Source organism: Numida meleagris, chromosome 1 (assembly GCF_002078875.1).
Source record: "Numida meleagris isolate 19003 breed g44 Domestic line chromosome 1, NumMel1.0, whole genome shotgun sequence".
In the NCBI taxonomy this organism is placed as follows: Eukaryota; Metazoa; Chordata; class Aves; order Galliformes; family Numididae; genus Numida; species Numida meleagris.
This window is the reverse complement of record NC_034409.1, coordinates 7724734-7752633: the sequence shown is the minus strand read 5'-3', so window position 1 is coordinate 7752633 and position 27900 is coordinate 7724734. Positions and strand designations below refer to the sequence as shown.

Genomic DNA, 27900 nt, shown 5'->3' with positions numbered 1-27900 from the left:
TTCAAACTGGTATGGGGCCTGGCACCTCATCACTAGTAATAATGTGATCCAAGAAAATGTCCCTTTCAGTCTCATATTGTTTCAGTAGGTCCTGGCAAAGTGATTTACAGTGTTCTTCCTGTTCCTATGTGGGCATTCGTGGGACCCACCTGGCACAAACTCTGTGATATACCGATGTTGCCACCACCATTCCCAATGCATTGAAGCCAATATTCAGCTGTGTACACAGTCCCCTGGTTGCAATCTAGTGATTTGCATGGATGAGCTGATCAGGATGCTCTTCATTTCAAGGTGTTAAAGTGATGCATGGTCATCCAGAACGTGATTTGACTTTTGTGGCACTGTCAGCAGTGCTGAAACACACCACCCACCACCTCACTGTGCTCACATCCCCTGCTTAGTCTCCATAAACATTCAGCAAGTGTCAATGAAAGTCAGTGGGTACAATTTTTTCCACGTGGAGGATTTAAGTGACACACCTTTGCTTCATTCGCACTTACACATCAGATGCCATTTTGTCAGACTGCCCCTCTGCTGCCATCTGTCACATGGCAATAAAACGTAATGAAATATTGGCAGGAAGGTGCAACCTCTACTACTGTAGAACCAACATCTGCCTCTGACACTGTGGGCAAGCATGATAAAATAGGAAGTGTTGCTTATCAAGAAAAGTCCTTTGACTTTGAATCACCACATTACTGAAAAATTAAATTACTGAGCAATTTTTAATGTTTTCTTTAGGAATCTCAAGTACATAATTGCTTCTCAAACAGTTTTGTCAGGATGTACTCCAAGATCAGCTTTAAATTTAATGTGCTGGACACAACTTCCACAGACAAAGAGCAGAACTCCAAAGTCTTCCCTTTGTCATTTAAGAAGAAAATGTGAAGAAAATGCCATAGCCTTTCTTCATTTCTTTCCAGATATAATCCAGAGTTCAACTACTAGGAGCATAACAGCGTAGATTTGGGGGTACTTAAGTGAGGGACATAAGAACACATGAAAAAAAAAAAACCTAACACTATGGACAGCATAAATCAAACAAATTATTAAAAAAGATTTATTATTTAAGAAAAGCTGTAGGTCAATATTACATAGTACATCACAACGGGAGAACTAGCATGCAACAGATTTGCCATCTCATGAGGACTACAGTCAGAACAGCTCAGAAGAAGTGTTTAAAAAGTAAAAAGCAGGAGAGGCAGTGACTCAGTATATGAATAAGTGAGGTCAGAAAGTGTTGTGAAAGAGGAGGTCTGTACATATGTATCTATGATATTTACATAAAACAGCAATTTGCATCTTTTTAGTGCATCTGTTTATCAACTACCTTGACTCTTGGAGAAGAGGAATCACACCATGAACAGGAAAGACATGCAAATCTCCAGACCTTCGTGAAGAGCAAAAGCTGAGACAGAAGTATATCAGCTATTTTTGTTTAATTCTCTGTTGGTTTAAAAAGACTCAACTTGACAGAAATAAAGGATAAAAATCGATTTTGGGGAGTTAGCTGGACAGCAGAACAGGTATTCAGCACATGCACAGTATACTGCAGTCACAAGTGTATATTGCTAGTATCCTCTATCAATATCCTTAACCTTTGATTGTCCAAGCAGCTCTTATTAAAAATCACTATGTATTACTTTCCCTAGATTATCCTCTTCAATTTTATAGATATCACCCTTTAAAAATGTTTTTTTCCCCTTCATTGCAGGTGGCAAATTTACTCAGACTCTTCCAGATCCCCCAGATAAGTTATGCCTCCACCAGTGCCAAGCTGAGTGACAAATCCCGCTATGACTATTTTGCAAGGACGGTGCCCCCTGACTTCTACCAAGCAAAAGCCATGGCTGAAATCTTACGGTTCTTCAACTGGACTTATGTGTCAACAGTTGCTTCGGAAGGAGACTATGGCGAAACGGGGATCGAAGCCTTCGAGCAGGAAGCTCGCCTGCGCAACATCTGCATTGCCACCTCTGAGAAAGTGGGACGATCCAACATCAGGAAGTCCTACGACGGCGTGATCCGAGAGTTGCTGCAGAAACCCAATGCCAGAGTGGTGGTGTTGTTCATGCGAGGTGATGACTCTCGGGAGCTCATTGCAGCTGCCAACCGCTTTAATGTTTCCTTCACCTGGATTGCCAGTGATGGATGGGGAGCACAAGAGAGTATTGTCAAAGGTAATGAGCATATCGCTTCTGGGGCAATAACCTTGGAGCTCGCTTCCCATCCAGTTAAAGAGTTTGACAGGTATTTCCAAAGCCTCAGTCCTTACAATAACAGACGTAACCCCTGGTTCAAGGACTTCTGGGAGCAAAAATTCCAGTGTAATCTCCAGAATCGAAAACCACACAAAAAGACTTGTGACAAGCACTTCACCATCAACAGTTCCAACTATGAGCAAGAATCCAAGATCATGTTTGTTGTGAATGCTGTGTATGCAATGGCCCATGCCTTGCATAAAATGCAGCGGACTCTGTGTCCAAACACCACCAAACTCTGTGATGCCATGAAACATCTGGATGGCAAGAAGCTGTACAAAGATTATCTCCTGAAAGTAAACTTTACAGGTAATAACTCTGCTTTCATTACAGACAGAATATCACTGTAATTAATGAAATATTCACTGGTCACAGAAACAGCCAGCTAAATTCCCTATAGCTGCTAATTAGTGTTCAAACTAGGATCATATCCAGGGAAGGCTACTCCTGTTGCAGGAAGGGAGCATGATGAGAACACTGAAAATATAAATCAGGTTGGTGTTGTTGTTTTCAGCCATCGGAAGAGATGGAGGTGGCAACAGTATGTCTTGGAAATGTTACTGTCCATCCTCTACACTTCTGGACACCGGTCTCCATTTCAGTCGTAGCCAGTTTGGCTTTTGCTGGGCAAGTCTCAAGGTCAATGGTCATTTCACCACCTGCTACACTAGTCAATTGCCTACTGTGACTATGCCAAGAGTTGGCTTTCTTTTCCTTGTTCTGAGAATTTACATAGCATTTGGAATCTAAACAATAATAGCCAATCCCCTTGAAATAGTAAAACAATAATTCCTGTCATAAAATCAGATTGGTATAAAATATCTAAATTTGTAGGACAGAGCCATAACCTGGGCTAAAGATCTTTAAACTTTATGACCAAGTACAAAAAGTTAGATTAACGGTGAACAAAAGAGTTGTAGAGAGAGTGGGTGATCTGGTAATGGTATGAGCAAATTTCACAAGGACTGGATGTGCAGCACAAGACAGGTCTGTGTTCTTGCCATCATGTATGACTGAATTTAGGTTTCCTATTAATGTTGTACCACAGCAAGGCTAAGTAGGTCACAAACATCATGCCTTCTAGTTGTTATGTGCCTAATTTTCTGCTGAAGCATTTTCTTTGAGCTTGCATTTTTATGTATTATTAAACTGATATATGCCTAGCTGACCAAGCTGCTAATAAGGGAACATCACGCTGTGCTTTCTATGAGAACTAGCTCCAAGAGGTGCAGAAGGGCAAATACATATCGTATAACATGCTCAGTCTCAAGAGACCCCCAGTAAAAGCACAGCATTAATATCACTGAAATTATGTGAAACTGTCAGATTGGAGCTCAACTCCAATTCATTTCATTCAGACTCACTACAAGATGCTATGGTCACCAAGCATCTTACTAGCTGACTTGCTTAGAGTATTCCAGGGCTTCCTGAATCCCACGCACCTGGATTTCTTTACCACAGAAATCAAGGAAGGGCAGAAGGGGCTAGTCATTTCCTGCATCTTACCTTATTCCACAGGAAGTGATTCAGGAAATGCCAAGAGCTTAAACATGCTCTCATATAGGTGTATAAGGAATAATAATTGCTCTCAGTGAGAGCAGCTGGAATTAGAGAGGTTTCAAAACTCTCATTTGAGTGTTGCATGTAATTCAGATGAAGCAACACACGTGACCTGAGCCACATGATGTTTGTGTATGTTGTTTTGTCTCCTCCTAAAGACTGCTACATCAGTAAGAACAGTCACATACCATCTCGTATATGGATGTATAGTCAATGTACATATACTGTATGAAGTGCTGTAACTGCATTTGATTTATCAATTCTGTGTCTCACAGAAAACAGCATAAAAGCCTTTTCATCATTAGAGACATGGAAAATTAGAAATAGTCACCATGTCTCCTCCCTTTCCATATCACACTTAGAATGTAGAAAATATTTTGCTTACATTTATCCTCAAAGATATTTGAATGTCTTGAGGTTACTTAGGAGAGTAACAACCTACCCCCATGTACTCATCCAGTACATTCAGTCAATTCAGTAACTTGAACTTCGATAACTTTGAAACATTCTCTGATTTTTCTGGATTTAAGTACATACATTCTTCAGTACGCTGTTAAATAATCTTGGCTCCATTGCTTGATTCCCAATAATTTTTCTACTGTGCAGAGTTCTTTAAGCACTCAGCATTTAGACGTAAAGTCAAAATATCTGCATTTTTCTTTGATCAAAACTCCAGGAAAAAAAATCATTTAGATACAGACAGAAAATTTCACTATAATTTTGACTGAAATATATTTTATACTTTTTAAGAATTAGGAATTGAAGTTGCCAAGCTGAAAAAACATTCAAAGCCTGTCATTTTGCAACTTTTAAAATGGAAAGCTTTTTAGAATCAAATGAATTGTTTTAAAAGTCATTGCAGAAGTCTTTGAAGCTCTAAAGAACCCTACTTTCAGTTAATTTCCAATTTAAACTGTTAAAAATCATGGAGAGTTCTTTTCCAAGGGCTTTGTTCCATATGTATTATTGCTAGTTTACAGCATGATTTGCTCATCCCCCGTTGCCTTGTTATCAGTTCTGCCATTATGATGTTAATCCACTCTCTTACTGTCTGCAATCTTTGAAACCAGATGAGTAATTTTTAAGTAGTGAAAGAATCAGCAAGTCTCCTATGACTTCTTTTCAATAACGTGTGAAATTTTAATGCATACAAATATTGTCATTGATTTCCACAGAACCAAGGATTCATTTTTGCTCTTTTCTGCTTGAAGAAATTCTCTGAGTATGTTGCTAATGCAACAAACATTTGATCAACAATGCTCTCATATTTCCAGCTCCAAAACTGAGAATACATTCTCAGTCCATAGTGAGGATGGCATGGATGCTACTAGCCCATCAGCCACACTATAGTCAAGTCAGACCGATTTTTCTCACTTAGAATCATAGAATTGTTTGAGTTGGAGGCCTAGCCCAGCTCCTTTGCAATGAACAGGGACACCTACAGCTAGACCAGGTTACTCAGAACCCCGTCCAGCCTGACCTTGAGTGTCTCCCAGTGCCTCACCACCCTTATCATAAAGAATGTTTTCCTTATATCCAATGCAAATCTGTCCTCTTTTGGTTTGAAACCATTTTCCCTTGACCTATCATCACTTCTTTAGCATAGAGATGCACACTCACTGAATGAATCAGGCAATAAACAGAAGTAACAACCGTTTTTGCTCGCACACAAATGGTTATTTAAGAGATGTCTTCAGTGCTGAAAGGCATCAACAGCTGAGTTTTGCATGCATAAACATGCAGCAGGTATCATATTGCAACTTACCATGAGAACATCTGGCAAATGGCCCTGAATGTGTTCTCCCATCTTCCCAACATGATGGTGCATTCAAACACACCAGTTTGGGCAAATGACAGGGTGCAATTATGTGATTAGTGTGACATTGTACAATTTTAGACATTTACCCTATGCACATTAATTAGTTATAGTCATTCATCAATTATAGTTAATGGAGGGGATCAGCACTCACAGAGGGTGATTCAGCCCACATGAGATATGATTTGCCCCTATATCTCTTTCAGTTGACAACAGAAGGAGCTGAGCAACTGAGATTCTCACCTGCTGTTTAGCTAAAAGCCTGAGGTAAGCCTCCCAGGCACAGCAGTAATGGGATCTGTAGGGAAATACTCAGGCACCAGCTGATAGCATGGTTGGAGAAGAGGACTGGTCAGGATTTGTGCACTCCTGTGCCACTGCTGCTACTGACATGCTGTGTGACAGGTATTTCATGAACATCTCCGGGGTGCTACTTATTTCTCCCTGTTCCTTAAACTGAAATAACCGAATAGAAATGCAGTGTGGCATAAAGGCAAGTTGAAATTTCCTTCCTTATTTTTTTGTGAAATACACTGAGCACATATTTTTCTTGCAAGTCAATAAGATGTAGATGACAAATGTGTTATCCTGAATCTTTTCTCTAAGGGAAAGCTGTTTATTTCTAGTTCCAAGTTCCAGCAGCAGGACCTGAGAATACAAAGCCCAGCCCACAGGTAAACATACCCACATCATCTCAGTGCTTGTTTGAGCTTTCAAGGAGTTATGTGCTGGTTCATCCATTTGACTTTCCTATGCTCTTTGTTCCTTCCTGAGAGCATGAGCACAGCATTAGACGTTATGAATCTTGATGCTCTTCTGCTGATGAGACAATGGTTCAAGAGGCTGTTAGCTTGTATTGCCAGAATAACAAAGAAGTGTCGAACAAAAGCAAAGGGCTCCATGAGAGAGAGCAAGGAACAAACTCAGGAGGCACTCTCAGGAAATATATGAATCTGGGGATTAGCCCCAGCATGAGGCAGAGTTCCGCATATCCAGAAGTCCCCCTCCTCTGAGGGATGGAGATGTCGGTACAGCAAACAGTGCAAAATGTTTTAACTCCTTTAAGCCACTGGGATGAAACAGAGAAGAAGTACAAAACAGATCAGTACAAATTTTAGGCAACACCCACGTATATATCATTCAGTGTCTCACCCCACTTTTTCATCCTTCACAGCTAAAGGAGAGTCCATCAGCCTCTTTTCCTAGGTAACAGTGAAAGGACGAGAGGCAATGGCCTCAAGTTGTGCCAAGAGAGATTCAGGTTGGGTATTAGGAAGAATTTCTTTTCAGAAAGAGTGGTGAGGTACTGGAACAGGGAGGTTGTGGAGTCACCATCCCTGAAGTGTTCAAGAAACGTGTAGATATCGCACTGAGGGACATGGTTTAGTGGGCATGGTGGGGATGAGTTGGTGGTTGGATTAGATGATCTTAGAGGTCATTCCCAGCCTTGATGATTGCACTATTCTGTGTACCTCCCTGTATTATGTTCATCATGCTGCTCTGCTATAATAAAGCCTACATCATCAGACCTTGCTCATATTGGGCAAAATCCTCTTCTGTGGGTGAATAGATTGATCATTTGAAAAGAAAAAGAAGTTGCAAAATTCAGGTCTGATTTGTCCCCTTACATCCACTGGATTTTATTTTTATTGCTGTTTGGCCCTACATTTATTTGTGTGGTTAGTTTTTCTTTCTCTGCCCCAGTCAGCATTCAAATAGTATGAAATTAAAATAGGAACTTGCCTTCACATGTTATCTTACACACTGTTGCAGTGGGGAAATACATTAACGGGCCATTTCTGTAGTATCCATCCCACTTGAGTAGGAAAGAGCTTAAAAAATTATGTTCTGCAACAGGCTGATGTCACCTCAGTTCTGAGCACAAGGGCACTGCAAGGTCCCTGCTCTGGCATTTAGTCATAAATATTTCCTGTAAATGGTCCACTCTAAAGCTCAATATCCTACAAGGCTGGCATGAACAAATGATGTGAGTGCTGTCACCAGCAGAGTACAGATGCAGAAACTTCAAAGGCCAGATATAAATTTACAGCACAGAATATTCATTGGTAGACATACAGAATAAAGCTAGATCTGATATCCCAGGCTGTGCAGCAGACAGCCCTGCTGTCCTTTTGCCCAGGGAGCTCCTGCTCACCAGGTCAGATCCTCTTTGCATTCCGCATTCGGTCAACTGTAAGGTCCTTCTGGACTTCCCTGTGATGCTCATTTGTAATATAAACCAAATCAACACTTTTCACTTGAAGATACATTGTTCATGGGAGAAGGCATCCAATTCCTTCTGAATCATAAAAGTTTTCAGGGTATAATAAATGATGGATTTGTGGTCAATAAATCAAAGCAAAAATAATGTGAATTCCCCAAGATACTTGTTAAAAATATACGTGAAAATGTTGTCTAGGATTTGTAAGAAAAATTACTGCCTCTTCTCCCACCTTGTGGGACCTCAAAGGTGTCATAGCATTTAAAAACTTGAAAGCAGCCAAGGAAAGTCTCTGAAAGAACATTTGAGATATGCTGTTTCAGAGCAGAGGAGCAGCTGAACACACAGTGTTTTCCCATACTTTTTTCCACATTAGAGTTACATTGGTACATATGCATAGAGCTGTAGTGCAATTTTGACAGAGAGGTTTTCCTGATGTCCCCATCTGCTTTCTTCTTCCTCCAACTGCTTCTTTGCAGATGTATCTGTGCATGTGGATCTGCAGTGTCTTTCTCAGGGGAAACTTTATGACTCCGAGAGGTATCTGTGCAGAAATCTTTTGCTTAGTTCTTCCTACATCTTTTAATGTGTTTATATATTCATATATGTATGGATTTTGTTTATATACATGTATACACATGTATCTTTCCAACCTTTATGATTCTATGATTCTGTGTCCCTGGAGATGTTCAAGAAAAGGGTAGGTGTGGCACTGAGGGACATGGTTTAGTGGCCATGGTGGGGATGGGTAGTGATGGGCAGCCTGATCTAGTGGTTGGCAACTCTGCCCATGACAGGGGTATTGAAACCAGATGATCTTTAAGGTTCCCTCCAACCTAAGCCATTCTATGATTCAGTGGTTGGACCAGATGACCTTAGTGGCCTTTTCAGCCTTAATGATTCTACAATTCTATGATTCTATGATATATGCATATCTAATTATGTGTATATAATATAGACCCATAATTTTTAGAATTATAGAGTTGAAGAATAAATCAAGTCAGAAGGCATCCTGGGAGGTCTTTAGTCCAGCCTCCCACTCAAAACAGGGTAAATTTCAAGATCAGACCAAGTTGCTCAGGGCTTAACAGATGTAAACAGGCTGAAATTAAAAAAATCACCATTTTGATATGAAACCATTTTATCCTCTTGCTTAGATTTGAGGTATCATAGTGGCAAACAATGTGATCTGCTCTCTGATCCAAATAAAATTTTTATTATAATTTCCTTTGCCGTTATGGTAGGCCAGTAACCTACCTGCTAATGGGAGCTATTATCCAGTCAGAGATCATCATAAAACATTCCCTTTTCATGCTTTTATTTGGTACTAATTACATTAATTGGCCTGAACGTGCAGGAGCAGAGGTTGGATTCCATTCTCACCTCCTGAGATGAGCTCCAACAGCAGAGGCTGAATTCTGCTGACTGTTCCTTCCCTGCTGATTCAAGCACAATGTATTTCTGCCTATTGCCACCATTCTGGGCACTGAGCTTCCATGAACAAGAAGTGAAATGCAGCATTTGCAAGACACAAAGAAGAAACAGCTTTCCATAGTCTTCAGGAAGACTCTGGAAGGATGTTACATTTGGCCTCCACCCAGCTGGGTGCCATTTCTGGAAAGCCTGGAGAAACTGCAGTACAGCAATGACCCCTAAATCATTACAGCAGCATACTTAGGTGAAAGTGCCTTCGCATCCCGAAAATAATAAGCAGTTCTTCGTTTTTGTTTCTTCTAATCCGATATTTATACAACCACTTCAGTTTCACTTTGAAAAACTGAACATAAACAGCCACTGAATCATAGAATCCTAGAATCATAGAACAGCCTGGATTGGAAGAGACCTTAAGGCCCATCCAGTCTCAACTCCCCTGCTGTGGGCTGGTTGCTCCCCATCACTTCAGGCTGCCCAGAGCCCCATCCAGTCTGGTCCTGTGCACCTCCAGGGATGGGACATCCACAACATCTTTGGGCAACCTGTTGCACTGCCTTGCATCTGACTGCTAGTCAGCTTCGTTCATATTAATGAAGTAGCTTTTAGAACTCTCACAAATCTATATATCACACAGTGCCATGGGGGTGTGTAAATGAGGGTGAGATTAGACACTGTGTTTATGGAGCAACACATGATTTAAAAACCGAGCCATGATTTTCGTTCAGATCATGTATTTGAGAGACAGAAGGATTGGTAACCTAATTTCTCTAAATCACAGACTTTCTGTGTTTGCCTGCTGTTTGTTTTATAATAGTTATTATTTCATCTTTTGTTTCACTGGCAAATGTCATGTGAATCCCAAACACCTGGGCACAGTCAAAGCACTTGGAGAGGCAGGAGGATGCAAGCAGCTTTTTTATCCCCCAGCCGAGCACACTCACTTTTCCTATCCCATGGGTCTCTACAGCAGGGGACAGCTCTGGAAATACCATATAATTATATTCTTATTCTTCATGCACCTTGAACTGCACAAGAATACACATGCAACTGGAAAGCTGCTAGGTCTATTTCTTGTGACCTTGAACGGCAAGATATCGTGTGAGGAAAGTTGAGGATTCTTACTTCTCATATTTTAATATCTAATTTGGCTCTGAAAAGCCAACAGAATTATCATATTCTGTCCTGTTATGTTCTATAGAACAGCACTTTAGCAGTTCCAGAAGCATTCTCAGTTTGTCTCACTCACATGGTGAGAAGCTCAGGCTGTACTCAGTATTAATAAGGACGAGGACAAGGACACAAGTAGTACTTTGCATAGGCATGCAACAGGACAGTGTGACACACCGGAAAAAATAAACACTCTTCCAAGCAATCCAGGTGTGTCCTGGACTTCCACTGTGTCCCAGAGAAAATGCTTTTTTCAAAAGGAAATGCAAAAAAAAAAAAAAAAACAACACAAAAAATCATAAACTCAGATAGCTATTTCCAAAGATAATGCAATGACACATTATTTTTTACCAAATCTCTCTTTCTCTTGGCAGCTAATAATTACACTAGAAAGGTAAAATTAGAAGCATGTATAGAAAATATTTTTTCTCCTTCATATCACTTCATTCCTGGAAGACGTTTACTTCACCCAATCAAGCACATTGCAAAGATATTCCCAGGCTAACACTGACTAAATGGGATCTCGTACCAAACCAGTATAGCTGCATTAACACAACACAGCCTTCAGCCCACCCCAGTAGTTCAATTTAGATGCAGATCTTGAACCCTACATCACTACATAACATATTTCCAGGCAAATCTGCCACAAGCTGACTGCTGTCAGCAGTCCCTGTTAAACTGCAGTCCAGATGAGCATGTGAACCTATTTCAGCTTTCTGCTATTGCCTTCAACATTGTCTCTGCCTATTTCTAACTCCCAGTGCAGAAACCACTGTCTGAGCCAAGGTTTTGCAGATCCAAATAATACCTTTCAGATGTTTTTAACACAAAAACTCCGTAAGAGCACTCTTCACAAATTGACCTTCTACATAATTCCTATCAACTGGATGGACTTGGCAGAGAGATGTGTTCAAGGGTGACTTTCTTTCCCTTCCTCATCTATTAGATCCACGTTTCTAAACATCTCTAAAAACATTTCAGAGAATGTCTGCTTTGGCATCACTGCAATATTTATGGCTATTTTGTTAGCAGATTCAGGATATAATGTAAAAAGATATTTCATTGCTGTTATCTGGGTGAGTCATTTCCTTGTGTTCCTTTCTTCCTGCCATGAAAACATATTTTGTCTGAGGATGAATACAAAATGAATACAAAGAATGTTAAAATTCTCCAAGGCAGTAGGAAGAGCACACACATTCGTGTACAAGCATATCAGAATCAGAGAAACTTATAAAAGATTGTCCACAAAACCCTGCCTAGAGCATGGCTCAGTCACAGGAGATAGCCTTTGATTTGCTTTCTCACTTCTTGCTCCATGCCACAGCAGTCAGAAGCCATTCAGCTGCTCACCACCGGGATATAAAGAGGTTCAGTAGCAAGTCACAATGGTGATTTCTCCAAATATAAGTCTTTAAAATTGAGGCATATGAATCATAAAATATTACTAAAATCATTAAGTTGGCTTGTAGAGTCTATGCAGCAAAACTCCCTTACTCTTTAGCCCACAAGAACAGCACAGAGCTGAGAGTGGTGGGGTTGAGAACGACGGCTGCCCATACTCAATAAAAAGAAGAGATTCACATACCTCCCACTCCAAAGTGCCTAGCCCCTCAGCCTTGCATTCACTTTTCATCTCCTACAGTTATGCTTTTCTCATTACAAGCCCATCTTTCTACTTGCCAGTACTTGAATTATCGTATCTCTTCTAGTCTAATGGCACATATATATTGATCACTTTTCCTACAGAAGAAATTCAAAAGTATTTCTGAAGGCTGAAATGCTCACTAAATGTGGATGTGCAATCCTTTTTCTGCTCAGTAGAGGTTTCATGCAGAACATTTTCCTATTTGCTGTTACACAGATTCCTGACAATTTGGCAGACAACAGAATAAGCTCATGCAGCAATTCCTTTGCACATATGAAATAGTTACCATTTCTGAGGCTGCAATATGAGGCTTGATTAAGAAAATATATTAGTTTTAGCCAGAGGAGGAAAAGCTCTGTGCTGAGTGGAAACAGGGAAACTATTAGAATGAGAAAACTGGGTGAAGCACGGCCTTGACGAAAGTCCTCATGCTGAAAGCATCTGTCACAGAATTCCTGTGTAATGCCACGGCTGAGAGCATATGGATTTTCAGGATGGACTGTGATTTGTAATAGATGCATCTGATGTTGCACCAACACTGTGCCACACCATCAACCACGCTCTTGTATGGGAAGGCTGGATCAGAATATGCACACACACGTGTACACATGCACGTGCACACATTCAAAAACACTCAGTGTGAAAACACTGTTTTCACACCTAATTAATATTACTTGATGAACGATTGTTGATTTCGCATTAGCAGAATGTGGTGAACAATAAATCAAAAAGTAGTAATCTTTTTTTTCTACAGAAGAGGAGGGAGAATCTCTTAGTGTTTTGGTAGCAGGACTGATCAGTTACAGCACCCATGGCCAGGAGACAGCCCCAGGAGAGAATAATTCTTCTCTCCGTTTGTCTTTTGTTCCCTTTCTTGCAGAAGTCATTAAAGTCCTTGTAACTACTTGTTATCTCCTTTATCATTTCACCATACTCAGGATGTTTTGCATATGCTGTATACATGTACTTCTCTTCCTTGATTGTGCCTTAGAATCAATCTTCTCTTGTTTCCAAGGTTGAATTCATTTAGTGATCAGTAACTGACTCTTTGTGTGTGTGCTTGTACATCTGGAGCCTCAAGCATCTTCCTCTGCTTCAGCTACAGATCTCTTCCTTTGGGAATACTTTCTTTGTGATTCTTAATCTTTCACAGTTGGTCTTAAATTTACTACAAAACATGAGAAAATATTTGATCATGCGCAGAAGTGTATTAGGTGAACTTGCTGGCCTCTGCCAGTCTAGGCAGCAATGACATAAGTAACTACACATCCTGTGACCCTAATGCTCTTGAGAGTGAAAAACATGGCACCAAGTAAATTTTACCCATAGAATCACCAAAAGTTGATTTTTTTCCGTAATATTTGCGTGTGGCCTGGATGGATGGAGCAGGTGATCTCTGCACTGAGATCTTGATGCTAGTTCAGTAGATTGGTCCACTGGGCAATGACAGACCTCCACCAGACAGTGCCAAATAAGACAGGTAGGATGCTGTCAGGAACTGTAAAAAAAAAAAAAAGTTCTGAAATAAATACGTTAAACTTCTATTACGTTTGCACATGTGTATGAATAAATAGATCAAGGCTAGTAAACGGTCCAGTAACTGAAAGAATTTTTTTTAAGTCATCCTAAAGGCACTTTAGAAAAGTCAGATGAGGATTTGAGGCAGTGCTGTTAGTGTCCTTTCTAGATCTCTGAAATACTTTATCAGTCTGAGCCTATCAATGTGTCTCTGCTTCAACCATTAACCAGGCAAACAAATCAACATTTCTTTTCTCATTTTCCCCTGAGGTCCAGTGATTGCTGCTGCTGTTGCTGAACTGATTCACTGGAGCAAAACATTAGCAGAAATTATTTTGTGCTCCCAGCTTTATTTTTTTCCTCCTGAAAGCAGAAGAATTTGCAAGTATTAATAGGACATGCAGCTTGCATGTTGCAGAATAATGCATTCCAGTGAACAGTGATGAAGCTGGGAGAGGTGATGTGCTGCTTTTGTAGCTGGTGTGAGATAGGTGTGAAAAACCTAAAAAGACAGGTGTTCTTACCCTTTATCTCACTATTTCTTCACCGAAATTTGTTGTTGTGAGATCCCACTTTCACATCTAGATTGATTGACTCAGCATTTGGTCATTCACAAGATGTACTCCATTGAATAGTGACCTAACCTGTCATTTTATTAGATGCACATTTCTAGCTATTGTATTACTATATGGAAATGAGGAAAAAGACAAATCCAGACTCAACTTTCACAAGGAATGTCACACTTAATGTATGTAGGGGCCTAACTGAAAGTACTACTTCGATGATTTCTCCATCACTGGCAAAAATTCAACCCTTCCAGCTTCTTTAACATATTTCTCCCCGCTATACAGGAGCTCTGTAAGAAATGTACATGCACAGGGTGATAGACACCCTGGCAAAATTTAAGCTAAATAAATATCAGCCACTTTTTTTTTCGCACGCATATTGTATTCACAGAGGAAAATGTTCCTCTGTAGTATCTTATAACATAAAATGCATGAAACATTTACACTTCCAGCTGAACTCCAAGTTTTCTTTGTCTTCCATCAACATCATATGAAATGTGCCAAATGCTATAACTGAGCTGCATAATATGCCTGAGCTAAAGACTGCTATGTGTGTTTCATTACAGCATTATTTCTTTATTCAAGCTTTGAACAATCCTATCACACCTTTATTTCCACAAAAGGTTCAATAAATTTGAGCTTCGGTTATTTCAAAAAGATGCTCTCCTTAGAATTCACTACTTCATAGTTTTCTTCTCCTATTGGAAATACAATTTTGCTTGTCAAATTGCCTCATGATTAGTAATTTTTAGGGTGATTGCTGAGAGTTTTCAGTAGCTTCTTAACAAAAATAATAGGATAGAGTCATAGCATTCATAGGAAAAATCAATACGTTTATTAAACTGCTCACATAACTAGGGAAAAAAAAGAAAGAAAGCTTTTGGCATAAAATATCTTTTTTGTATCTTGTCTTGCATCTTCATCAGGGCCTTCTGTTTCCAAACTACATATCTTTAAAGAAGAAAAAAAAAAAACTCTCAGCAATCACTCTGCAAATGGATAGTAATGAGGCTTTTTGCAAAGTGAAATTGTGTTTCCAGAAGGAAATAAAAACCTGATATACTGAAGCCCAAGCAGAGCTGTTCCTTCAAAACAACTGAAGGTCAAAATTATTGAGCAAATTTTGTGATGACCTAATGAAGTGACCTTGTGCCTGGAAGCTTGTGCATTTTTTCCATCTATAGACTGGTCTAATAAAAAATAATGCCTTTTCTCCAAACTTGAAATTTGTTGAATTTTAGACTATCACATCTACAGTGTTACTACTACTAAATGCTAGCATTATAAGTAGTTAAATCTATGTCAGCTCACCTGATCTGGGAGAGTCTTCATATCATGCCAATTAGGAAATAACTGCCAGAGGGTCTATTTCAAGGTTCATTTGGTTCTGATCTCTCAGGGCAAACTATCTAACTGAATTATTCAGAGCACTGTCTGGAAACACCTCTCTAATCCTCAAATCCCCACAGAGGAGAGGATGTTTTAACCAACATCCTTAATATCTTAAAAAAACTTAATCTATTCATGTTTCCTTTAGGCCAAAAGGAAGAATGACAAAAGAATTTGTTAGCCATTCAACATTTCCTTAGCCATCAGCTACTATATGCAATCTGGGGGATGCAACAAGTCATGAAATGGTGCCTCCAAAACAAGACAGATTTATGCCCCTGTTACTTAATGTAATCCCTCCCTTAGTCCAAAAGGAAGTGAATTTAAAAACAAAGCAAAAAAATTAAACGTAGCCTCAGCTATGTCAGAGATGAATTGATGCTTAAGGCTTGGCACAGGTTCCCATTACTGAGGTTAAATGAGAATGTCCTTCATACAGTTCAGGAGCAGTGAAATCCTGAACCCTCGAATGGCAAAAAGTCTCAAGCAAAGTACCAAGTTCATGTTAACATTCTAGGAAGTGCCAGATAACTCACCAGGAAACTCATTCGTTCTTCAGATCAAGGCATTTCAAAAAATACCAAAGGCCAGCCCAGAATTTACAGTTCCAGCTCCCAAGCTTTCTTGTTGTCACCATAACAATGGCCATAATTCTTCATAATGGGATTGCATTATCTTTGCTTATGTCTACAAAATAACTAGTTGGCCTGAGGGAGGAGTTATGCAGTTTAAAGTTACAGTTTAATTTCCTTTGTAATTACAAGTTGATTGCTGGTATAAATTACCTTGCATGCATTTTGCGTCTTGTGCCAGCCATTTCCTAAAGTGGGTAATCTTAAATTAAAAGAGTGGTATCAATTGAAAAGCACTGCTATGTTGGAATCTCACAGTTCATTCATATCAATTATCAAGAAAATAGACACAGGGAAAAAAAAAGAAAAAAGAGGGAATAAAATGCTTCAATGTTTTTGCATAAATGGTTTGTTTATTTTCTAATGCAACATTACCAAAGAACTTCAAGACATTTTCTTAATTTCAAGGGGTAATTTTTGTAATTTTTTATAGCAAAATATAATGATTGCAAAATATGCACAGTTTTTTGCCTTCTGTATCTCAAAATGCAAATCCTTTGATAAATCAGAAATGCCCTTTTAATTCCCTACATTTATAAAAAAAAAAAAGAGTGAATTCCTAATGAAAATTACATCTTCTTCTTGTTGAAGGTTTGTAACTTAGAATCTATCTCATTTTCCCCAAATCCTAAGGACCCCACACACGTCCAAGAGCTACACAAGCAAGGGAACAGCACATACCTAAAGCTGTAAAACTTTATGCTCAGGGCGAGTGTTCTGTAAGACAGGCAGGTAGGTGGGGAATTTTTCACTCAGTCAAACTGAGAAGAACGACAAGATGAATAAATTACTCTAATCTTTTATACCCTTAGTTTATATTATTAGATGTATCTGAGCTACTTACTCTCATTACGGTTGGCCAAAAAAAACCCACAGGTACAGTTCAGCTGATCTATCTTACTTGAAGAACCCTAGAAATGTCACTTTTTTGTAGGATAGGAATATTGGACACCTAACTCATATGCAGATGTTTGCATGGAGGAGGACCTTTGCAACTAGTCCTGGAAAAACCTTTCTGTGCCTGACTACTGCAAACCCTATGGGGGTCTATGAGGTGTTAGAATTCCCTACAGCGAGTGATTTTCTAACCTAGGAGAGGAACCACAGAGAGCTGAATGAAAAATATGTATAAATAGATAGGAAAATCAGATTTGCAGAAAACTAATCAGAGATGGTTGTAACCAGTTGCAATCCCACATCCCACTCACACAAAATATCCTGATATTGCCCATGTTTCTATGCATTTTCATGTAGTACACTTCATCCTGTCAAAGATGTTTCCAAGAAAAACCGAGCCAACAGATAAGATATTCAAATGTTTGTGCATATTTTTTGAAAGAGAAGAATCAGTGCTACATACGACCCAAACACATCCAGAAATTATGGTGAAGAGTTTATTAGTGATCACTTGTCTATGTGAAAGATGATAATTTAAGTCCATTCATTAATTATTAATTGTGGAGAGGTGCAATCCAGCCACACTTCACTCCAAGCATCCCTTATGCTAACTTTCAAATTGCCAAATTTCAGTGTCTTTCCTGCCAATCAGGTGTGAAACCATCTGCATTATACTGAGAGAGAAACAAGAGTGGGTGGATCAGGTCTCCATTACTTGGTCTGAATGTTCAGCCAAGCAGAAATAAGGCACTTGGACCTCAGCAAACAACATCTAGCTAAAAAAAAAATAAAAGAAAATGAAAAGAAAATGAAAAGATATGTGTTCTCAGGGTTCTCTGTGATACTTTTCAAAACAAGGCATCATACGTGCAGATGAGTCTGTTGGACAAACACACCATATCCTGTTCTTATATTATTATCACAGCTCTTCCTTACAGTGCTGTAGTAAGGCATTGCCCAGGATATGTAACAGGAAGAAGTAGGGGGCGTTGAAAAAAAGCTATATTTTTCCATTACATAAACAAATAGCTTGTTTTTCTTAAATCAGAAGTTCAGAGTTTTTGCAGCACCATCTAGTGTGACAAAAGAGGTTTTACTGAACTTTGCAGTAACTCTCATCTGTTCCCTCTTGTGTTTCTTAAAAAAAAAACATGATCTCCTTATAGACTATTGGCTCAAAATCTTTAAGGCCAACAGTCTGTTGAAAAGCAGCACACAATATCCCTTTTCATATTCCTTTCTCTACCTCATGAAATCCCACACCTTCACTAGCTGCCGAACCTTCACCAAATCTTGATATTAATGAATTGCCTCCTAGCTAGTGAACGATGCATCTGATCTGTACCTTGTTTTGAAAGAATACATGCTGCTAGCACAGCACAGATGTATGTTTTATCGAGTATGAAAGATGTTCTCAGATGTGGGCATACCTGTCATCATTCCTACCAGGAAGTGTTACAGATGTTGTTTTCTATAAGATAACACCTATATACACAGCTCCATGCCAGAAATATGCAAGGCTCTGTATGTGAAACATCCTTCCTGGCCAAAACACGTCGCTGGCAAACAAAACTGTCTGATTCCTAGCCTGGTAAGATGACGCTCATTTTCTCCCTGTCTTTTAAAAGTTTCCCTCTGCCTAAATAGGATTTAAACCACTTTGCTTTCTACATCTACTCATCTCTGTTTAAAAGATCCTGAAGTGGTGAGGCTGCACCTAGAGTACTGTATGCAGTTTTGGGTCTCTCTCTACAAGAAAGACATGAGGCTCTAGAGCATGTCCAGAGAAGGGCAATGAAGCTGTGAATCAAAGCAGAAGTCTTATGGGGAGCGGCTGAGGGAACTGAGATTGTTCAGTCTGGAGAAGAGGAGGCTTAGGGGAGACCTTATCACTCTCTACGGCTGCCTGAAAGGAGGTAGTAGTAAGAGGGGCTTGGCCTCCGCTCCTAGGTAACTACAATAGGACAAGAGGTAATGGCCTCAAGTTGCACCAAGGGAGGTTCAGTTTGGATACTAGAAAGAATTTCTTCCCAGAAAGAGAGGTGAGGCATTGGCACAGGCAACCCAAGGAGGTGGTGGAGTCACTGTCCCTGGAGGTGTTCAAGAAACATGTAGATGTGGCACTGAGGGACGTGGTCAGTGGACATGGCAGGGATGGGTTGATGATTGCACTAGATGATCTTAGTAGTCCTTTCCAACCTCAATGATTTCATGATTCTACAATTCTGTGATTCTAAGTATCATTCTCCTAACTGACACAATGTATGCATTCAAACACATTTTAAAAAAGATTTCCCATACCACTGCTTAAAATAATGCTTTTGCTCAATAATTAAACTAATCCTCCTTTCAGAAATTTCCTTCTGAATGCTTTCACGTCACCAGGAGTTGCGTAGCTGTCACGGTATTATCTAAGGGTCTGCATCCGTAACAAGGGGGTCAGGCCCGAAAGAAAAAAACGAGAAAAGAGGAAGGAAAAAAAAATTGCCGGCGAGTAGGGGCCGGCCCCCCCGAGGGGTCTGGCGGCTAAAGCGGCAAAGAAGCCGCGGAGCCGCAACCTGGGAAAACAAAGGGAAAAGGGGGACCCGTAGACGTATCTAACACAAAAACAGCGGCACCGATCTGAGGAGGAACAACTAATTTTACTAAATATATCAAAATGAGGCTAGTAGAATTATGATAGAGGGTTTACAGGCTGAAAATCTTACACAGTAAACTGCAGGATGGCCACGTGCTTTCTCCGCCGGGTTGGAAAGAACAGACCCCGCGTCTCCCACGCGGCTTCACCACCCCCTCTAAGGCAAAGACCCCTGGGGAGTGCACCTCCTCCCCTCCCCCTCAGAGGGCCACAGCAAAAAAGGTAGTTTGCAGTAGCCAGGGAATTAACTCTTTAACTGCCCGTACCTTACATGATGTAATGATGTGGAATACCGACAACAAAAAATCACAAAACCATAACAGTAGCACTGATACAAAAAATGATAAAGCAACTCCCCTGTTTCTAACTGCACATAAGCAAAAACATAATAGTTTTATACTAGTGATTTATATGATTGTTAGAAAAGATGGTCCCACTGTAGGAAGACAGAAACAAAATTACATAACCCACTACATGAAAACTATGCTATCTTCTTATATATTCCTGGTACTAAAATAGTCATAAAGCTGCACAATCTTTCTTTTGTTATTTGAACCAAGAGGCTTTTGTCTTCCACTTCTAGAATGGCACTGCTCTCGTGTCTTCCTTGCTACACTGCTGCAAGCTGGAGTGAAAATCATTGTTGGATAATCTTTAAGTAATTTTTAATTACCCTATCTTTTCCTTGATAACTTCTTTAATGGAATTTCTCTTGGATAACTGTTTTGCTTAAGGACAATTCATGAAGTGCAAGGAGAGGAAAAGACTCAAAGACACAGCTCAGAGGAGGAGTATACATTGTCATTCACATAGCCATTCACATAGCATGGATAGACCTAGAGGGACTTGTCTCTCATCTCCTAAGGGAAGAATCCAAAACAGCATAGCCACAACTCTGAAAAAAACCTGCCAGAAATATCTGGTTTAAAGATTATATCAGAGAATCAGATAATCAGAGAATCGTAGAATTATAAAGGTTGGAAAAGACCTCTAAGATCATCTAGTCCAACCATCCACCTACTATTGCCCACAAAATCATGTCCCTAAGTCCTACATCTATGCTTTCCTTAAACATCTCCAGAGATGGTGACTCCACCACTTCCCTGGGCAGCCTATGCCAATGCTTCACCACTCTTTCTGAAAAGAAATTCTTCCTAATATTCAATCTGAATATGTGTACTCACAAAACTGAAATTTAACTGTTACAAAATTCTCAGAGTCTTTTGACATGGGTTTGACATTTCACCTCTGGGAAAATCACCTGCCAGTAGGCAAAAAGTATTCTTTTTACTCTAGAAAACAGTGTCTTATTTTCTTATGATTCTGTGTTCTTGCCTATAAGCATCTTATATTTATTATTATTGTTATTTTCTGAAAACATGACTTTTGGGAGTGGTGCTACAGAGCCTAAAACATATTGATAAATATGTGTTAAAATGCATTAGCGATTTTGTATGTGATCAGTATTTATATTAATTGCTGCCACCCAGTGGGCTCATTTGTATGCTTTGGCTCACTGTAGTATAATTTAATATATCGTTGTTTGTCTAAATGACTTCATCCTCTCCATTTGAAAGGGTGCCCTTTATTTTCCTCCATCTGCAACCATTAAAAATGAACGCTTCCAACTACAAGCTGTGGTTGATTTAAAACAAATTGACAAAAACCTTTTTTGTCATATTTGTAGTGTGGGAACAGCCTCATGGAAGGTAATATACACATGAGTTTCAAGCTAACTATATGTGAGATTACCTTCTTTGCCTTCTGGACCTTGATGCAAAGTCCAAGGCAAATACTTTGTTCTATATAAATGATAAATACTCTATTAGAACTATGAAGTTGCTATTCATGTTTCATAGAGGGAATTCTTTCCTGGAAAATGGTGATATTTCTGACTCTCATTTCATTTCCACTGGGGTACTTATGCACTTGAAGCTATGCACACGACAGAAGATTAAGCCTTGCAACCAGTTTGCAGTTTATCTTGTTTACCACTGGTCCCAGTAGATGTCACAAGTTCTCATCACACCTCAGGATTCGGCCTGTATAACACTGAAGTGAATAAATTGGCTCTTAAAACTGGGCTGCTGTGTTAACAACTTCTACAATCTATGTAAGTGTTATGAATAATGAAATAAGACACTGGTGATGACAACACATTACTGAAGAACTGTTAAGTGCTGCATTATGATTTCATTTTAATGCTGTTTCTGGCTGAGAGAGCTTGCATGCCTATGCATGAGGAGGAGGAGTGAAAGGGAGCTGCTTAGTATTCTTGTTGACCTATATTTTTAATCTAGCTACTTGTTTAATTTAGAGCATGCTATTTCCAGGAGGACTGGCCATTTGGAGGAGTTACGTTACCCTTAATTTTTGTGCACTCAGAGGTCTTGTTGGATGAGACTATAGTGCAACTAGATGCCAAGTGTGAAGAAAAAAAGGAGAAAAAATGTTCATTCCTTGTCTACACAGATTTAACTTGTAATCCTGCAAACCAAGACTGTCTACTACCATAATTGATGCAGGTGAGGGGGAAAATACAGCAGAGGGCAGGGATATGAACAGAGAGTCTTGGCTTAAAACCAGGAGAAACTGTATGTAGAAGTAAATTATCTTCCTACTTTGCCCTAAGGTAAGAAAAAGGTTGAGGAAGAAACGTGCTTTCAGGTCTAGTTCCTGCAGAGGTCCAGGTTGTGCATCAACTCTCCAACCAGGGCTTCTGTGCCAAAATGACTGTCCCTTTTGCTGACCTTAGTGGAAGTGCTGCAAAGTGATCTGCAGGGAAAAAAGAGGTGAGAGAATTTGCCCTCAGTGCTTTATAGAAGCTAAATAAATCTACTGCAACAAATCCAGAGTATCTGGAAGCTGAAGTGGAGGAATATATTACATCCTTACACAATATTGCTGGTGCTCAAGCACAGCATGGGCACAGATGCAGGGGAAAAGATTTATTCCAGCAATGACAATGGAACCACTTCTGTAACCAAAGACACTGGGAATGAAATCACCTTTATTGCTCATCAATAGCAAAAAAAAAAAAAAAAACCTTTTTCTTTCCTCCTGTAAAGCCATTCAACTTTGATGCTATAGCAAACGACCAATAAATCACATGGTAAATGCAATTTCCTCCCACATTTTTAATAATTCTTCATTCCCTGCATGAAGCTCGAGTAGAGGAAAAACAAAAACTCTCTGGAGCTTACCATTTGGAAGTGTTACAATGTTGATTTCCCACAGAAGGTCACAGATCCAGCTTGTGGTTTTTTCATCCATTCCCCAAACAAGATACAAGACCAAAGCAACACATTCTAGGAAGATCAGACCAGATTTTTAAAAAAATGACCAAAAATGGGAAAACTGAAACAAAACAGTTTTGTAAATTCCTAAAACACAGGAAGATATTAAGAAATTGTTGAGAACCTCAGACTTACTTCATCATCATAAAAATGGATCCTCTGTTGACCTTCATTCCAGACTGTAGGACTAAACACTGATGTGTATGGATCTGACAATTAAATTTTTCTGATTTTGCAATAGTTGAATTTCATCAAAAAAACTCTAAGTAGTAGACCTCTTTCTTTCAAGAAAAAATGTGAAAATTCGCTATTATGCACATTGTGAGAAAACATGAAAGAATTCATTAGTATCCAGGGTAAAAAGATAAGGATATTAGTAACACAACTCTCCACATTTACTAATATTTCTCATTCAGTAAAGTTAAATAAAGTTCAATTATTTTAGCCCTTTTTGTCTTTCACATCTGAACAAGGCAAAAATATCTAAGCTAGATACAGACACCTTGACTTACCTGTTGGCACTTGAGTTGGACTCTGTAAGCTGTCAGGAGGCTGTGCTTCCCAAAGGGTTAAAAAGGTCATCTTCTGTTCTGATAATAATATCCTCTGTTTTTTTCACAGCTCCATTCAATCCTCCCAACGCTGCAGACAGCACTGTCAAGTTTGATGCCTACGGAGATGGAATAGGCCGATACAACGTGTTTAATTTCCAGTACACTGGAGACAGATACTCCTACGTGAAGGTTGGTCACTGGGCAGAAACCCTGTCTCTTGAGGTAGACTCCATCCACTGGTCGAAGAGCTCTGTCCCTGTCTCCCAGTGCAGTGACCCCTGTGCTCCTAACGAGATGAAGAATATGCAACCAGGAGACGTCTGCTGTTGGATTTGTATTCCCTGTGAAACATATGAGTACCTGGCTGATGAATTTACTTGTGCAGACTGCGGGCCAGGAAAATGGCCCACAGCTGACCTGACTGGCTGCTATGACCTACCAGAAGATTACATCAAGTGGGAAGATGCTTGGGCAATAGGTCCTGTTACCATTGCATGCCTGGGCTTTATTTGTACTTTTTTGGTCATTGCAGTGTTTATCAAGCACAACAATACTCCCCTAGTCAAAGCCTCTGGCCGTGAACTATGCTACATACTGCTCTTTGGGGTCTTCCTGTCTTACAGCATGACATTCTTCTTCATAGCCAAGCCTTCTCCAGCTATCTGCACCCTGCGTCGTTTGGGGCTAGGAAGTTCCTTTGCTGTCTGCTATTCTGCCCTCCTGACAAAAACAAACTGCATAGCTAGAATATTTGATGGCGTAAAGAACGGTGCTCAAAGGCCTAAGTTCATCAGCCCCAGCTCTCAGGTCTTCATATGCCTGAGTCTCATTTTGGTACAGATTGTGATGGTGTCCGTGTGGCTCATCTTGGAGGCCCCTGGCACCAGAAGGTACACTCTTCCTGAGAAGAGAGAGACTGTCATATTGAAATGCAATGTTAAAGATTCCAGTATGTTAATCTCCTTAACATATGATGTAATCCTCGTAGTCTTATGTACTGTATATGCTTTCAAAACAAGGAAATGCCCAGAGAACTTCAACGAGGCCAAGTTTATCGGTTTCACAATGTACACAACGTGCATCATTTGGCTGGCCTTTCTCCCCATATTTTATGTGACATCCAGTGACTACAGAGTAAGTCTTTGGATATATGTTTCCATAAATCATGTGCATCACTTCAAAGAATTCTGTCATCATTCACTAAAAGCTTCTCTCACTTCCTTTGTCACCTGAATCCCTCACAAACAAACTGTTTCAATGTTAATGTCCAACTAAGCATATTACCAAACTTTAGTTTATTTCTAAGAAAGATGTTCTCATTTTGAACTGTAAATGTACAGCTGGAGGTGTAAGGGATCAGTACTGTCAATCTCATTGTGACGGAGGCATAGCACATATATTAATTATTAGAATCATCAAATCATAGAATTGTTTGAGTCAGAAGGGACCATTAAATGTCATCTAGTCCAACCCTTCTGCAATGAACAGGGACACCTGCAGCTAGATCAGGTTGCTCAGAGCCCTGTCCAGCCTGACTCTAAATGTTTCCAGGGACGGGGCGTCCACCACATCAGTGGACAACCTGTGCCAGTGCCTCATCACACAGAATCACAGAATTGCAGGGGCTGGAAGGGACCTCTAGAGATCAAGATCATCTAGTCCAACCCTCCTGCCAAAGCAGCCTCCCTAGACCAGGTTGCACAGGTAGGCGGCCCTCACTGTAAGAGACTTTTTCCTTATATCTCATCTAAATCTCCGCTCTTTTAGTTTGAAATCATTTCTCCTTGTCCTATTACAGTAGACCCTGCTAAAGAGTCTGTCCTCTTCTTTCTAATAGCCCCCCTTTAGATACTGAAAGGTTGCTATCAGGTCACCTCAGAGCCTTCTCGAGGCTGAACAGCCCCAGCAATTTCAGCCTGTCCTCATAGGAGAGCTGTTCCATCAGTTGAATTATTTTTGTGGCCCTTCTCTGGATGCACTCCAACAGGTCCACATCTCTCCTGTACTGAGAACTCCATACCTGGACGCAGTACTCCAGGTGAGGACTCACCAGCACAGAGTAGAGGGGCACGATGACCTCCCTCGACCTGCTAGCTATACTTCTTTTGATGCAGCCCAGGATACAGTTGGCTTTCTGGTCTGTGAGGGCACATTATTGGCTCATGTCCAGCTTCCCATCTACCAATACCCCCAAGTCCTTTTCAGCAGGTCTGTTCTCCATCCTTACACCTCCCAGATTGTACTGAGAGCGGATGTTGCCTTGATCCAGGTGCAAGACCTTGCACTTGGATTTGTTGAACCTCATGAATTTCTCATGGGCCCACTGCTCAAGCCCGTCTAGGTCCCTCTGGATGGCACCCTGTCCCTTGGGCACATTGATCACACCACACAGTTTAGTGTCATCTGCAAACTTGATGAGGGTGCACCCAATCGCATTGTCAGTGTAACTGATGAAGATATTAAAGAATATCAGTTCTAGTACTGACCCCTGAGGGACACCACTCATCAATGATCTCCATCCAGACACTGATGTGTTGACGATTTCTCTCTGGATACAATCGTACAACCAGTTACTCACTCATCTATCAAAGAGTCCACCCATCAAATCCATATATTTACAATTTAGAGAGAAAAGTAATATGGGGTACTGTGTTAAAGAACTTACTGAAGTCGAGAAAGATGATACTGGCGGCTCTTCTCCTGTCCATTAATGCAGTTATGCCATCATAGAAGGCCACTAGGTTGGTCAAGTGAGACCTACCCTTGCTGGAGCCATGGTGGTTGTCTTGTATCACTCCTGTGTCTTCCATGTGCTTTAGCATAGCTTCCCGGAGGATCTGTTCTGTGATCTTCCCCAGCACAGAGAAGCATTCATACTAGTACATCAGTATGTGGAACTACAGCCCTAACAAAAAAAACCAGTAGACCATGAGCATGCATGAGTCACTGAGTTATTTGGTGGAGGTAGGCCTTAAATTAAAAACTGAAGCAATTAGTCTCTCTTTTTTTTTTTTTTTTTTACTTTCCAACAGATGTTATGCTTTAATATAGAACATTTTATTCTCTCTCCATTTTGTAGAAGATAAAACAAATACATCACTGAGCAGAAAATACTGGTCAGCATTCATCAATAACTTTAAAAATATTGTTTTAATTGTCACACAATTTTGAAAAGATTCAGGTTAAATAAAATTGTATTTTTGAACAAAAGAAAATTATCTCAGAAAAAGATTCTGATCTACTCGACTGGAAATCTCACAGTTACTATGATGTGAGAAGTGATTGCTTGAGTTGGCCCTTACAGCAAATTGTACTGAATTAGTTCAACTTTCTGCCCAGAAGAAAGATAGGAGACTCAGGGTGGTACTACCAGCAGTAGTATGCATAAGAAATAGCATGGAAAACTGGACATCTAATAATATCACTTAACATACTTCTAGTGTGACCATGCTGAACCAGTATTCTCTGCTTAGGAAAGGTACTGAAAACCCTGAGAAAACAAGGATAGAAAACAAATGACACAGTAAGACATGCAGAGTGACGGTAAAATAGCTAAATATATTTAGTCTAGACAAGTGCAAACCCAAGGAGACGTGATCACAGACTACAAATAATTTCAAGGCAACAAAAGGAAAGAAAAGAATTACTCAGTCTCAGGAGAAGTTAGAATGGCGAGTAATGGCTTGAAGTTAATGAAGGAAAAGCTTAAGGTAGGCACTGGGGAAAAGCTCCTGACACTCAAAGTAATCAGGAAGCCATACACAAAAGAGGGTAATATTGGTTCAGACTGTCACACCACTGGGCTGCACAGGCACTAATGGCCAAGAGGGACATGACTTGACTGCTCAAGCAACATTTTAAACCTCATCTCCTGAGTGAGATTTTCAGGAGCACCTGTGAGCATTTAATTTGAATAAAAAGTTCCAAATAAGCCAAATTGAGTCCTATTCAGTGGACAGAAAAAGATTTTGACACTTTTTTGACAGTTTCATAACATTTTAGCAGCTTTTTGAAAATCCCATCATATATGTCTACACTTTTGGTGTTCTTTTGAAAAACCTATATTTAGTTTCCATGCAGTGTCACATGAAAACCTGTGACATCAACTTGTGCCATCCTCATGTATTCCAACACTGGTGGCATCACTAATGACCTATCTTAGAAACATAAAAGTAGCAAAATAAGTGTTGATCAGCTTGAGATTTTATTATTAGGGACTCATCTCTAAGATTCACCCTTCTGAAAGAAAAAAGGAAGGTAGGAAGGTAGGAAGGGAGGAAGGGAGGAAGGGAGGGAGGAAGGAAGG

At 39.9% G+C, this 27900-nt stretch overlaps 1 protein-coding gene and 1 long non-coding RNA gene across 3 annotated transcripts in view; one reads left to right on the top strand and one right to left on the bottom strand.

Moving 5' to 3' along the window:
• The window catches only part of GRM3 (glutamate metabotropic receptor 3), a 112304-nt gene that overhangs the window by 75823 nt on the left and 8581 nt on the right, over nucleotides 1–27900 (top strand). For both annotated transcript variants that reach the window (XM_021384756.1, XM_021384755.1), the window contains 2 exons: nucleotides 1715–2570; nucleotides 23662–24728. In XM_021384756.1, coding sequence (XP_021240431.1) covers nucleotides 1715–2570; nucleotides 23662–24728 — 1923 coding nt within the window. The remainder of the gene's footprint in view (nucleotides 1–1714; nucleotides 2571–23661; nucleotides 24729–27900) is intronic.
• LOC110392509 lies at nucleotides 19988–27839 on the bottom strand. Its single transcript, XR_002434440.1, has 4 exons — nucleotides 26260–27839; nucleotides 23553–23710; nucleotides 22948–23052; nucleotides 19988–22519 (listed from the first exon to the last, which is right to left on the bottom strand). It is a non-coding gene; the product is annotated as an uncharacterized LOC110392509 (long non-coding RNA).